The sequence below is a fragment of the Hypanus sabinus genome, chromosome 30 (genome assembly GCF_030144855.1).
Source record: "Hypanus sabinus isolate sHypSab1 chromosome 30, sHypSab1.hap1, whole genome shotgun sequence".
Classification (NCBI taxonomy): domain Eukaryota; kingdom Metazoa; phylum Chordata; class Chondrichthyes; order Myliobatiformes; family Dasyatidae; genus Hypanus; species Hypanus sabinus.
In genome coordinates, this window is record NC_082735.1 from 6081357 (window position 1) to 6095001 (window position 13645).

General features: G+C 40.0%; 1 protein-coding gene across 2 annotated transcripts in view; it reads left to right on the plus strand.

The window, feature by feature from the left end:
• Window positions 1–13645, plus strand: part of LOC132383381 (stromal membrane-associated protein 2-like) — a 63754-nt gene that overhangs the window by 35003 nt on the left and 15106 nt on the right. For both annotated transcript variants that reach the window (XM_059954272.1, XM_059954271.1), the window contains exons 4-8: window positions 1542–1620; window positions 3313–3393; window positions 6187–6268; window positions 6360–6487; window positions 7299–7449. In XM_059954272.1, coding sequence (XP_059810255.1) covers window positions 1542–1620; window positions 3313–3393; window positions 6187–6268; window positions 6360–6487; window positions 7299–7449 — 521 coding nt within the window. The remainder of the gene's footprint in view (window positions 1–1541; window positions 1621–3312; window positions 3394–6186; window positions 6269–6359; window positions 6488–7298; window positions 7450–13645) is intronic.

The window sequence follows — 13645 nt, forward strand, 5'->3', positions numbered from 1 at the left end:
AAAACACCTTGGATCCCATGTGGCTTAAACTCGTACACGAGTTTACTGCATGGGAACTTGACAAAGGTCTTGCTGATGTCCATGTCAGCCATGTTTACTGCCTTGCCAACATCAGTTTTCATAGTAATCAGATTAATCATAATAATCATATTAATCAGAAAACTCAGTCAGGCTTGTATTCAAAACGATGTTTAAAATCGACACCTGTACCTGGCTTTGTCATAGATGCTGGAAACACATTAGATCTTTTTTTAAGGTTGCCTCCCTTTAATCAGTGTTTTTTCAAGTTCACAAATCCTATCCCTAAGAATTTTCCGAATAGGTCCCTGCTTTGATGCAAGACTCATCAGTCTGTAGTTTCCTGGCTTATCCTTAGCACCCTTCTTGAATTTATTGCTTTCCAGTCTATTGGCACCTCACCCTAGGGCAAAAGTTGATGCAGGTAAAGGCCCTGGCAATCTCCTCCATTTCTCCCTGTGATGCCATGGGTTAGATTTCATCAGCCCCTGGGGATTTGTCCACCTCATAGTATGCGGATATTTATCTCATTCTCCTGATATCCAGACTTGCAGACTATGGATATACATTTTCCTTCTCTTAATGTTTTCTCTTACTCCCTTCTAATGTATTTATAAAAAGTTTTGGGATTCTCTAAAATTCTGTTGCCAGGGCAGTTTTATGTCCCTGCCCTCTCAATTGTTTTTGTAAGATCTCTCCGATACCAGTAAACCTCAAGGACTCACTTGATAAACAATGTCTTATACCGGACAAGAGCTTCCTTCTTTTTCTTGGTCAAACCCCCAATGTCTCTTATTAACCAAGGCTCCCTTGTTACCATTACAATGAGCTTACTATTGTGCTTTCAACTGCCTCCTATTTATTGGATGTTGTGTTCCTTCTAGCAGCTGCCCCAATCTACTTTCACCAGATCCTTTCTTACACTGTTGAGGTCAGCCCCCCCCCCCCCCCCCAACAACTTAAGAATTTAATTCTTAAGTTTGGTCTTATCCTTTTCCGTGACTACCTTATAATGTACTGAATTGTGGCCAAAATTCAAGGGTTCATCCAGAGACACTTGTATCACTTATCCACCCTCATTCCCTAAGTGTAGCTCCCTGTCACATCAGGTGGTTTCTACATTATATTTTGAGTCCTGCATTTATCTATGTAATTCAATTTACCCTTTACCTTGTGGTTCACGTTTCAGTTTTGCCCTGAGCTGCTATCATCCCTCAGCAGAATCTCCTTTCTAATCCTACCTGTATGGATCACAACTGGGTTCTCTCTCCCACTCCCAGTTATCCAATCCAGAAGATGTGCACTAGGCAGGCAATACAGCTTTTGTGATTCTGCATGTGCTCCAGTCAACAGTGCCCGTTCCCCTAGCTATCCCCCTATGACTGCTTCTATGGAATTTTTATTGCTTCCATGGCATGTTTAATTTTTTTGGGTAAGGATGCCAAAACTACACAATAGAGTGTATTGCTTAGGGCAATAAAATCCAGCTTGCCTTTTAATTTTGCCCTCAACCTGGAACTCAGATCTCTGGAAAGCTTCATAAGAGACAAATATGAAAAGAAGAAGTATTTTAATAAAGGTATTGATGTCACTGCTTTCAGGGTGAGTATTGGTTTATTACTGTCATATGTACCAGGTTACGGTGAAAACCTGCTATCCAAGCAAATGATGCCATACATAATTAGATCAGGGTAGTTATAGGATGCAGAATATAGTTTGGCAGTTATAGATAAAGTGTAGTGCAGTTAGAGGAAGTGAAGTGCAAGTGACTGGGAGATCAGGAGTTCATCTTTATCTGTACTGTCTGTTCAAGAGTGATAACAGTGGGACAGAACTGTCCTTGAGTCTGGTGGTATGTGTTCTCAAGTTCTTGTATCAGAAAAGAGTAGAGAGAATGAACAAGGTGGGAACGGTCCTATAGATTATGTCGGCTGTTTCCTGAGTCAGCAGAAAGTTTACACGGAGTCTGGAGAAAAGGTTGCTTTGCTTGAAGGATCGGGCTATGTCCACAACTGTCTTTCATTCATTGTAGTCTTGGGCAGAGCAATTGTCATATCTAGATAGATGCTTTCTATGGTGCATCTATAAAAATTTTTAAGTCTTTATTGACATGCCAGATTAGCCTTTTTGATGAAGTGGTGGGCCTTCTTGGCCATAGTTTCCACATAGCTGCAGCAGAACAAGTTATTGACGATACTTGCACCTTGGAATTTTATTCTTCCAGCAGCAACTGCAGCATAAGTTCTGATCTTCAGATGATTGAATTTGAATTGAGAGCTCATTATGTGTTGCTATAATATACATGTGCATAGGACTGGGTCATGCTCATCGTCCTTGAGAATAAAGGAACAGCTTCCTTTTCACTGGACTTCATGTTCACTTCATTGGGCGCTATGTTAGGATAGTGGTTAGCGTCACATATTACAGCACTAGTGACCCGGGTTCAATTCTGCCACTGCCTGTAAGGAGTTTGTACTTTCTCCCTGTGACTGAGCGTTTCCTCTGAGTGAGCTAGTTTCTCCCACATTTGAAGACTTGTGGATTAAAGTTTAATTGGTCACATGGGTGTAATTGGAAGGCGTGGCATGGGGTCATTAAGCTGGAAGGGCCTGGTGCCATATTGAATCTCTAAATAATTATAAAATATTGATTTTTGGATTTGGCATAGAGGTAAGAGTTTAAACTGCTGTAACGTTTCGTTTGTCATTCTTCAGCCAATAAGAGGCTGTGATCAATGGATTATTTCATACCTTTTTTCTGGTTCAAGATCTTTTCTTAATAGAAATTAATGATTCACACTTCATGCTGTTTAACAATTTACAATGGCTTTAATTTTGAAGTTATCTATAACTTCAAATGAATTTCTTGTTACTTAAAAAGGTGTCCTAGAAAGCAGATGTTTTGAATTATACTTGTATGGTGGGAGGCAGTGTTATGAGTGTTTGAGAGATGTGCTTAGTATATTGTGTTAAGCTAGAATAAAATAACATTTTCCTTACCAAGTGTAGGGAATAGCCAACATATGGAATAGCAAGATTCAGTTGTAGTATCCAAAGGGGAGGTGGATAAATACCAAAAGGAAATAATGGGTTAGGACAGTGGGCATAAGCATTATGGACTCAGTAGCTGCCATCTTTGGTCCTGTGGATCTGTAATCTATTTATGCCGAGAACAACTAAATCTTTGTAAATAACAGCTGCAGTTGAACAGTAGAAAGGCCTCTTGTCTCAAAGTTTTGTTTCTGATCAGTCTGTGGTCTTCCAGTCTTAAGTTTAACAGCTTTTTCTCTTCTAGAAAGAAAATAACAAATGGAAGAAAGAGGCTGAGGCAAAAGAAAGCAAACCTGTACCAGTTATTTTTGAAAAGGTTAAAGTGGTGAGTCTGTGAATTGACTGTTGCCATTAGTTAAATCTTGGAACATAAGTGCATGAGGCTGGTCAAAATATAATTATTTTACTGTCTGGTGGAAGAAAATGTCTTCACTGTCATAACCAAGGAATCTGGCACAGAGCTGTATTGGACTCCTTGAGATAGTTAAATTTGTGAAGATACCATTTTTCAATTTATTGGAGTTTCTTGAAGAAGTGGCATGATGTGAATAAAGGTGAGCCAATGCACATGCTCTGCTTAGATTTATGGAGACCATTTTGTGGAAACTGACAACAGATGGTTAAATGGTGTGGAGGTAATAATTGATGTGCGAACAAGGAACAGAATGGGTGCAGATTGATCCTCATCATATTGGTAAGAAATAATGACTGTGTGCCTTAACAGCTGGTGCTGGGGCCTCTAATTTTAACAAATTGCATAAATCATTTAAATTTAAATATGGCCCCAATGCCATATCTAAACTTGCACGGTTTGTCAAATCAAAGGTGGTAATGAATCAATATCGAGGAAGGAGATTGAAAATCCGGCTGAATAGTGTCACAACAATAACCTCTCACTTATTTGCCAGCAAGATGAAGGAGCTGATTACTGATTACTGATTACAGGAGGAGGAAACTGGAAGTCTTTGGGCCAGTACTGATCCGGGGGGGGGGGAGATGAAAAGGGTCAGCAACTTTAAATTCCTTGGTGCTGTTATTTCAGCGGACCTGACTTGGCTTCAGCACGCAAATGCATTACAAAAAAAGCACGGCAGCGCCTCTACCTTCTTAGAAGTTTGCGAAGGTTCGGAATTTTATCTAAAATATTCCCTCGTTCTATAGATGCATGGTAGAGGTACGAGGAGTGATTGATAAGTTCATGGCCTAAGGTAGAAGGAATCAGCTTTAGAAAACCTAGCACATTTATTTTTCAATATTCTAGCGGTCGTGGAGCATATGGATCTTGGACCGCTAGAAAGAGTCCACAGCAGTAGTGATTGATAAGTTTGTGGCCTCAGGTGGAAGGAGATGACTTATACACCTCTCGTTACATGCACGTGCAAGACAAGTCTTTCAGAGATTATGCAGAAAGTTTGGTTAACTCATCGGGGTGATTGATAAGTTTGTGGCCTAAGTTAGAAGGAGATGAGTTATGAACTTCAAACTTTCTGCATAATCACTCAAAGAGTTGAACTCTATGTGCATGTAATGACAGCTGTACAACTCATCTCCTTCTACCATAGGCCACGAACTTATCGATCACCTCTGCTGCGGACATTTTCTGGAGGTCCAAGATCCGTATGCTCCGCGACTGCTGGACTAAGTGTGTAAATGTAGGAGGGGACTATGTTGGTTTTGTGCTAGGTTTTCTAAAATTGACTCCTCCTATCTTAGGTCATGAACTTATCAATCACCCCTTGTGTATATCATCCAGATATGGAAACACCAATACTCTTGAACAGAAAAATCTCCAAAAAATAGTGGTTACAGCACAGTCCATCAGTGGCAAAGCCCTCCCCACCTTTGAGCATATTTACATGGAGCACTGTCATAAGAAAGCAGCATCCATCTTCAAGGACTCCCCACCACCCAGGCCATGCTCACTTCTTGCTGCTGCCATCAGGAGGAAGATACAGGAGGCTCAGGACCCGCACCACCAGCTTCAGGAACAGTTATTACCCCTCAACCATCAGGCTCTTGAACCAGAGGATATATCTTCGCTCAGCTTTACTCACCCCAACACTGATCTGTTACCACAGCCTATGGACTCACTTTCAAGGACTCCTCATGTCATGTTCTTGATATTTGTTGCTTATAGCTTGCTTATTTATTTATTTATTTATTTATTTGTTATTTCTTTTTATATTTGTGTAGTTTGTTGTCTTTTTATTTTACACTGGTGGTTTGTCTGTCTTAGTCTTTTGTAGATTCAGTTGATCTACTGTGTTTACATTTCTGGGTGGGGGGCATTCAGTAAATTGCCACATAAAGTTCAGAGAGCATGGAGTTGGGGGTAATATTGGTATGGATAATCATGGACCAATTAACAGAGTTAGAATAAATGGGTAATTTTTGGATTATGAATCAGTAACTAGGGAGGTGCTTTAGAATCAGTGTACGGATCATTTGGATGAAGGAATTTACTGTAGCCAAATCTGTAGATCAAGTAGTGCATCAAGAAGGGGTTAATCAAGTGGACAAAAGTTGGTAAACTATAAAGTGGGAGAATGTGTGCATTGATAGGACAAATGAAAACACTTTATTTAAACAATAAAACACTGATTTAAATAAAACACGTTATTATCACAACAAAACATTGTGATGCAAGTAGATCTTGAGCTAATACATTTTGATGCCACTTTGCAAGATGTTGGTGAGACTGCATGTGGAGTCCTGCATAGAGTATTTGTCTTGAGGAAGGATAGTTTTACAGTAGAGACAACACATAGAAACTTCACTAGTTGGTTCCTAGGATAAGGGGGTTGCCATGTGGAAAGGTTGAGCTTGTATTGGAATGTAGAAGATCGAGAAAAACAAGATTTGGTAATTAGATTGATAATTATGTAAAGGTTACTGTAGACAGATGGGAATGCACAGTTAAGATACAGTCAGATTAGCCCTGATCTTGTGAAATTGCAGAGTAGATTCCAGGGGCTGAGGTGCCGTACTCTTACCACTTCTGTCTGAGTGCTGCATTTGCTCCCCTAGCTCTGAACCTACCATTAGGCTTCTGCTGTGTATCTGTTCACCCTGTTTACTTTAGGAATTTTAAACAGCTGTGACTTTTTCCTGTATTGAGGCACCAAAGAAAGATGAACAGCAGCAGTTGAGGACAAGTTCTTCAGCACCTCCAGGGCCTACGATTGACCTTCTGGGCTTGGGTAAGGTTGCAGTCTTCTCTGTTCCCTCCAGTTTTACAGCAGCCAATTCTATTGTTCCTTCTATGCGCTTATCTGTAATATTCTTCCTCAGATACTCCTGCAGCAGCTCCTACCACCAGTGGGACCACCAGTCTAACCACAACGATGGCTAATGACCTGGATCTATTTGCACCAATAATGTCCAATCCACTGCCTGAGGCCAGCACATTCCAAAGCACGGTAGGTATGAATACACCGCAGGAAACAGGCCTGGACCCGGAGTAATATTTAGTAACTGAACTGGAGAGTTATGATTCCTGATTAAGGTTAATATCCAGCACACACTAGTAGTTAATAAATAATCTATACAACTAGTCACTATTTATTTTTATTTGCACAATGTTATTTTTTTCCACATTAGTTATTTGCTAGTTTTTGTTTATAATTTTTTCATAGATTCTATTTTTGCTTTATTTTCCTGTAAATGCCTGCAAGAAAATGAATCTCAAGATACAGTATGTAGTGACATATGTGTACTTCGATAATAAATTTGCTTTGACTTAAATACCCAGCTCATGTTAAACACATGAACAGAATGGAGGGTTAGGTAAATCATTGAATAAAAGTGTGGGCATTGCTTGGCCACCCCCACCCTCTCCGAAGGAGACGCTGATGCTTTATGCAGACAAATCCAGCTGGGCAGATTCCCCCCCTTCCTAAAACATTACAGAGAGATTGTCGTTTGTCTCTACAACTGCATTGTTATAATTATCCAGTGTTTATTTCACTGGAAGACCTATATGTTTGCTTAAAGAGGGAGCATGATATGTGAGTGTGTAATTAGTAGAGATAACAGAATCCGGTATGTTATCAGTATGTCTAGGGAATGGCTACACCTTGTACTATTGCTTTTGTCGTTTAGTGTATACCTTTATATATTACTGTGTTGGACATTGTACGTCTTTTGTGTAAGTGGAGAATTCAGTCAATTGCATGCAGAAGAATGCCTTAAATATATGCTGATGTGTCACTGTGTCGACATGTTTTGCAGTCTTTGGCCTCTGCTCCCCAGGAAGGAGCTGAGAACCTGAACCTCTTTGCTGACCCCTCCCTGAAGCAGGAGGATTCTGGGAAGAAGCAGCTCTCAAAGGACACCATTCTGTCACTTTATGGGTCGCAGCCCGCCCATGTTCCAGCGCAAGGTATGTAACAGAACTGCAATTTTCATCCCACCCAGAGACAGAGGAGATGAACTGGCAGAGATGGTCCTGCCAAGCTCAGTAGCAGAACCTTTACAGATCTTCCATTCCTAACTGACTGCAGAGATGGAAATCAGCTGATCTGGAACTGGGGACCCTGATATAGTGATGAGGAAATGGTGAACAGAATCATATGATTTGTGGCACAGCAGACACCCACTCTTACTTGGTTAGGCAGAAAACTCACATGGCTTAATTTATCAGCTCCTGACCACAGCCCTGGTAGGTTATTGACACCAAGTATTTAAAATGTGCTGAGGTTTTGCCTTCTGCCTTTCTTTAAGGCTACACTTTTTGGATGAAGATACTGTTCTAACATTCCAACTAATACTTAAATCTGTGCCCCCAATCTTTGCAATCAATTCTTGCATCTCTCCAAGCATCTTCTACCCTTCCCCAACTCCATAATTTAAAGCTCCCCTAATTCTCCTTTATTGTAAGAAAACAACTGAAAATAGATCTTTTCCCATAGCCATAATTATCCAACATGGCAAAACTCGGATAGTGCATCCTGCACTGTTCTAGTGACTGGAAGTAAAGCAAGGGATCTAATTATACAGGTGCTTGTCAGTGCCCTGGCCAAGAAAGACAGGTGTTCCATTTGCTTTCACGATCATATTTTTCTTTTATTGATCTTCAGGGATGTGCGGAAGGTCCCCTATACTGTTAAGCATTCTACCATTTCGAATTGAATTTCACTTGTTACTTTTCACTTCCCTGGACGTGTTGTACTTTGTCAAATGCTTTACTAAATAAGACAATAAGATAGAGGAGCAGAAGTAGGCCATTTGGCCCATGTAGTCTGCTCCACCATTCAATTATGGGCTGATCCAATTCTTCCAGTTATCTCCACTCCCCTGCCTTCTCCCCATACCCTTTGAAGCCCTGGCTAATCAAGAGCCTATCTATTTCTGCCTTAAATGCACCCAACGACTTGGCTTCCACAGCCGCTCATGGCAACAAATTCCACCCTCTGACTAAAATAATTTCTCCACATTTTAGTTCTAAATGGACGTCCTTCAATCCTGAAGTCGTGCCCTCTTGTCCTTGACTCCCCTACCATGGGAAATAACTTTGCCATATCTAATCCGTTCAGGCCTTTTAACATATGGAAAGTTTTTATGAGATTCCCCCCCCCCCCCCCCCCCCATTCTCCTGAACTCCAGGGAATACAGCCCAAGAGCTGCCAGATGTTCCTCATATGGTAACCCTTTCATTTCTGGAATCATTCTCGTGAATCTTCTTTGAACCCTCTCCAAAGTCAGTATATCTTTTTCTAAAATAAGGCCAAAACTGCACACAATACTCCAAGTGTGGTCTCACGAATGCCTTATAGAGCCTCAACATCTCATCCCTGCTCTTAAATTCTATACCTCTAAAAATGAATGACAACATTGCATTCGCCTTCTTCACCACCGACTCAACCTGGAGGTTAACCTTTAGGGTATCCTGTACAAGGACCCCCAAGCCCCTTTGTATCTCTGCATTCTGAATTCTCTCCCCATCTAAATAATAGTCTGCCCATTTATTTCTTTCACCAAAGTGCATGACCATGCACTTCTTTATCCATTCCCCTAAACTATTTAAGTCTCTGCAGGTTCTCTGTTTCCTCAACATTACCCACTCCTCCACTTATCTTTGTATTATCGGCAAATTTAGCGACAAATCCATTAATCCCATAGTCCAAATCATTGACATACATCGTAAAAAGCAGCGGTCCCAACATCGACCCTTGTGGAACTTCACTGGTCCTCGGCAGCCAGCTAGAATAGGATTCCTTTATTCCCACTCTCTGTTTTCTGCTTATCAGCCAATGCTCCACCCATGCAAGTAACTTCCCTGTAATTCCATGGGCTGTTTTCTTGCTAAGCAGCCTCATATGTGGCACCTTGTCAAAGGCCTTCTGAAAATCCAAGTACACCACATCCACTGCATCTCCTTTGTCTACCCTGCTTGCAATTTTCTCAAAAAATTGCAGTAGGTTAGTCAGGCAGAATTTTCCTTTCAGGAAACCATGCTTGCTTTGGCCTATCTTGTCATGTGCTTCCAGATATTTGGTAGTCTCATCCCTAACGATCGATTCTAACAACTTCCCAACCACTGATGTCAGGCTAACAGGTCTATAGTTTCCTTTCTGCTGCCTCCCAATCTTCTTAAATAGCGGAGTAACATCTGCAATTTTCCATTCATCCGGTGCAATGCCATAATCTATCAATTCTTGAAAGATCATTGTTAATGCCTCCGCAATCTGTCAAGCCTTCAGAGGGTTCCTTCAGAACCAAAGGGTGCATTCCATCAGGTCCTGGAGATTTATCCACCCTCAGACCATTAAGCTTCCTGAGCACCTTCTCAGTCATAATTTTCACTGCACAAACTTCACTTCCCTGATACTCTTGAATGTCTGGTAAACTGCAGGTGTCTTTCTCTGCCATCTCTGCATCTTTCATTACAACATCTCCAGCGTCATTTTCTATATCTACCATCAAATCTCGCTGACCCTTTACATACTTAAAATCTTTTAGTATATTTTTTTGAATTAGTCACCAGCTTCCTTTCATAATTCATCTTTTCCTTCCTAATGACCTACTTAGTTCATTCTGCAAGTTTTTAAAAGCTTCCCAATCCTCTGTCTTCCCACTAGATTTGGCTTCCTTATATGCCCTGTCTTTTGCTTTTACTTTGGCTCTGACTTCACTTGTCAGCCACTGTAGTGTCCTTTTTCCATTTGAAAATTTCTTCTTATTTGAAATATACCTGTCTTCCCTCATTTTTTGCAGAAACTCCAGCCATTGCTGCTCTGCTGTCCTTCCTGTTAGTGTCCCTTTCCAGTCAACCTTGGCCAGTTCCCCTCTCGTGCCATTGTAATTTCCTTTATTCCACTGAAATACTGACACATTGGAATTAAGTTTCTCTTCAAATTTCAAAATGAACGATCATATTGTGATTACTGCTTAGGTTCCTTAACCTTAAGCTCTCCTATCACCTCTGGATCATTGCACAACACCCAATCCAGCACAGCCAATCCCCTAGTGGGCTCAAGAACAAGCTGTCCTAAAAAGCCATCCCTTAGACATTCTACAAATTCTCTCTCTTGAGGTCCAGTACTGGCTTGGTTTTCCCAATCCACTTTCATGTTAAAATCCCCAGTGATTATCATGATATTGCCCTTCTGACACACATTTTCTATGTCTATGAAATGCATTATCTTTAGTATGTTGTTCAAAGAGTTCAGTCAACTTGGTCAGACATTAAAATCCATAATTAATCTGGGCCTCTCTAATTGCTGATTTATGACGTCCTTCAGAAATTATTCTTGCAATTTGTCTACCAATAATTTTAGGGCGGATGGTTTGTAACTATTCTTTTCTCACTTTGAAAATAATGGCACCCTGTTAATTGTGTTACTGACCTCTGACATCATGCTGCAGCCAGGCAGGTTTAGAAAATGATCATCAGAGTATTTTCTTTTTCTTTTTTAATAATCTGGGAATATTTTATCTAGGCATGGTGATTAATCCACTTTTAATGATATCAAACATTTCCTGCCTTTCTCTGTGTTACTCATAGTATTCCACACACTTTAGCTATGTTGTCCGAATCAATTTGTGAATCCAAATATAAAATATTCATGTACAACTCTACCCACTTGTTCATCCCCATAAATTATACTATATTTTCATTTTCTAATAGACCCTGCTGTTTGCAATATGCTTTTGCATGTATCTATAAATCATCTTGGGAATTTCCTTCATTATATCCATCAGTGTTGTTCACTAAATACTGTTTGCCTTCCAATTTTATTACTTTCATCCTGAGACTTTTTTATATCTTTATCTCTATAGTCTTGAGCACTTGCAGTCTGGCATGTTTCTTTTGTCCTGTTTTATTGTTTTCTTCTTGCCAGCTGTCAGGGATTAGGTTTTAATGCTTCTCTATCCTTCCCATCTTACTTTTTTACCCCTTAGAAACATGTGCTCAGCACCCCTCAGCCATTTCATAAATTTGTTCTGAAGTTATTTCGAGAGGTTATTTCCAGTCCACCTCTCTCAAGCTATATTTAAATCTAGTTAAGCAAGCTGCACTCCTTTTGCTTCTTTTCCATCACGGTGCTAAATCTCACTGAATTATAGCTATTGAATTATTGAAAACGATTGCACAGCCACCCTGTCAAGGCCATTCCCTACGACTAAATTTGGTGATGCATATTCTCTTGTGTGATTGTAGCACATGCATGTCAACAGAAATCTCCACACTGCTTATACCCTTTCTGTGTTAATTAGTTAAAGCAGTTGGAGTCTATGATGATGAGTCATTCCATTACTAAAGGATTCCCATCTTTATCAGGCATCACTTGAAATAAACCTTAAAAAAACTGGTAGCAGGGAATTTGTCTTCCAGCTCAAAAATTCAAGTACGTTCTGCTGCCATTGTGGAGTAGTTATCAACCTTGGTGATTTAAGACTTCTTGTAATTCCTTTCGGATTTGTTCCTGGTGCTTCCTGGTTATTTCTGGGACAATGTAAAGCTGAGTGCTGAGAGAGACTGAAATAGATCGGCTTCACTACCATATCTTCATCAGGCAGGCTCACAATACAACTTAATCTTGAAGAATAAGCTTACAACCTTTGAGTAAGCGTTGAAGAAGGAAGGTGGAACCTCTATTTAGCATGTTAATAAACAATGGTGATCACATCGCATATTAGTTAAGCAACAGATGTCAGAATTTTAGTACTTTGGTTGAGCCTTCAGTGCACTGGCATTGGAGCCCCACTTTACTGTGACAAGAAGTTAGATGTGAGAAGTCAGCTGAATGTTTTGCAGTTGACTCTATGGGTTATAGACAGACTGAAATATACAATGTTTTAAAAAGAAAACACCTGATCTCAAAAGGAAATAGCTGTGAAGAAATCCCCTCGATGAATTGGTAAGAAGTAATAATTATTTCTAGTGGGCAAGCAAATCTGTCCCTCCTGCAGTGTTTACCCAGCAATCCCTTTCTGACTCTGACAAAACTGAGTTATTATTGAGTGTTTGCTCTACCTATAGATCTTGATACATAGAGAAAGCATGAAATTTTATCATCACAGAAAATTAAGCCTGGCTGAAGTGAATGTGACGAAGATGTGGGGAAAAAAATTCCTTACCAGGCACACAACATTAATCATGGCTCTTCTCCACTTTGGCTATTTGGTATAAATTACCAACTTTGTGAGCTTTCGTGTCTTAAAATTTCTTCTTGTTTAAGCTTCTGCCCTGAGGTTGCCATTACTGTCAAAAATTCTTACAAGTTATAGGTATCTAAAATCATAGTCATACAAAATTTATTCTGAAAGTACAGGTACGTCACTATATACAACCCAGAGACTCATTTTCTTGCAGGCAGCCATAGTACATAAAAGATACACAATAGAATCAATGGAGGACCAAACTCAATAGGATGGACAACAACCAATGAGCAAAAAGAAACAACAAAAATACAAAAAAAAGAAATAATAGTAATAAATAAATAAATAAACAAGCAAACAAACAAACAAACAAGCAAGCAAGCAACAAATATTGAGAACATAAGATGAAGAGTCCTTGAAAGAGAATCTGTAGGTTATGGGAACAGTGGGGTGAGTGAAGTTTTCCCCTCTGGTTCAAGAGCCTGAGGGTGAGGGGTATTAACTGGTTGTGCAGGTCTTCAGGCTCCTGGATCATATTCCTGATGTCAGCAAGAAGAGTCCATGACCTGAATGGTGGGGGTCCCTGATGATGGATGCTGCTTTCCTACAACATCACTGGATGTAGAACAAGCTCTTTGGCCCAACTGGTACATGTTAACCAGGAGGCCACATCCAAGCTAATCCCATTTGCTAGTGTTTGGCCCATTACCTTGTATACGTTTCCAAAAAATATACCTGCCCAACTGTCTTAAAAGATGTTATTGTACTGTACTTGCCTCAACCACTTCCTCTGGCAGATCATTCCATGTAGATAACACACTTTGAGTAAAAAAAAATAGTTGCTCCTCAAGTTTCCTATTAATTCTTTCCCCTCCCACCTTAAACCTATGCCCTCTAGTTCTTGATTCTACAACCCTAGGAAAAAGACTAAAGGCATTCATTTTAACTCAGTAAATTAACTATTTGTTATAGTT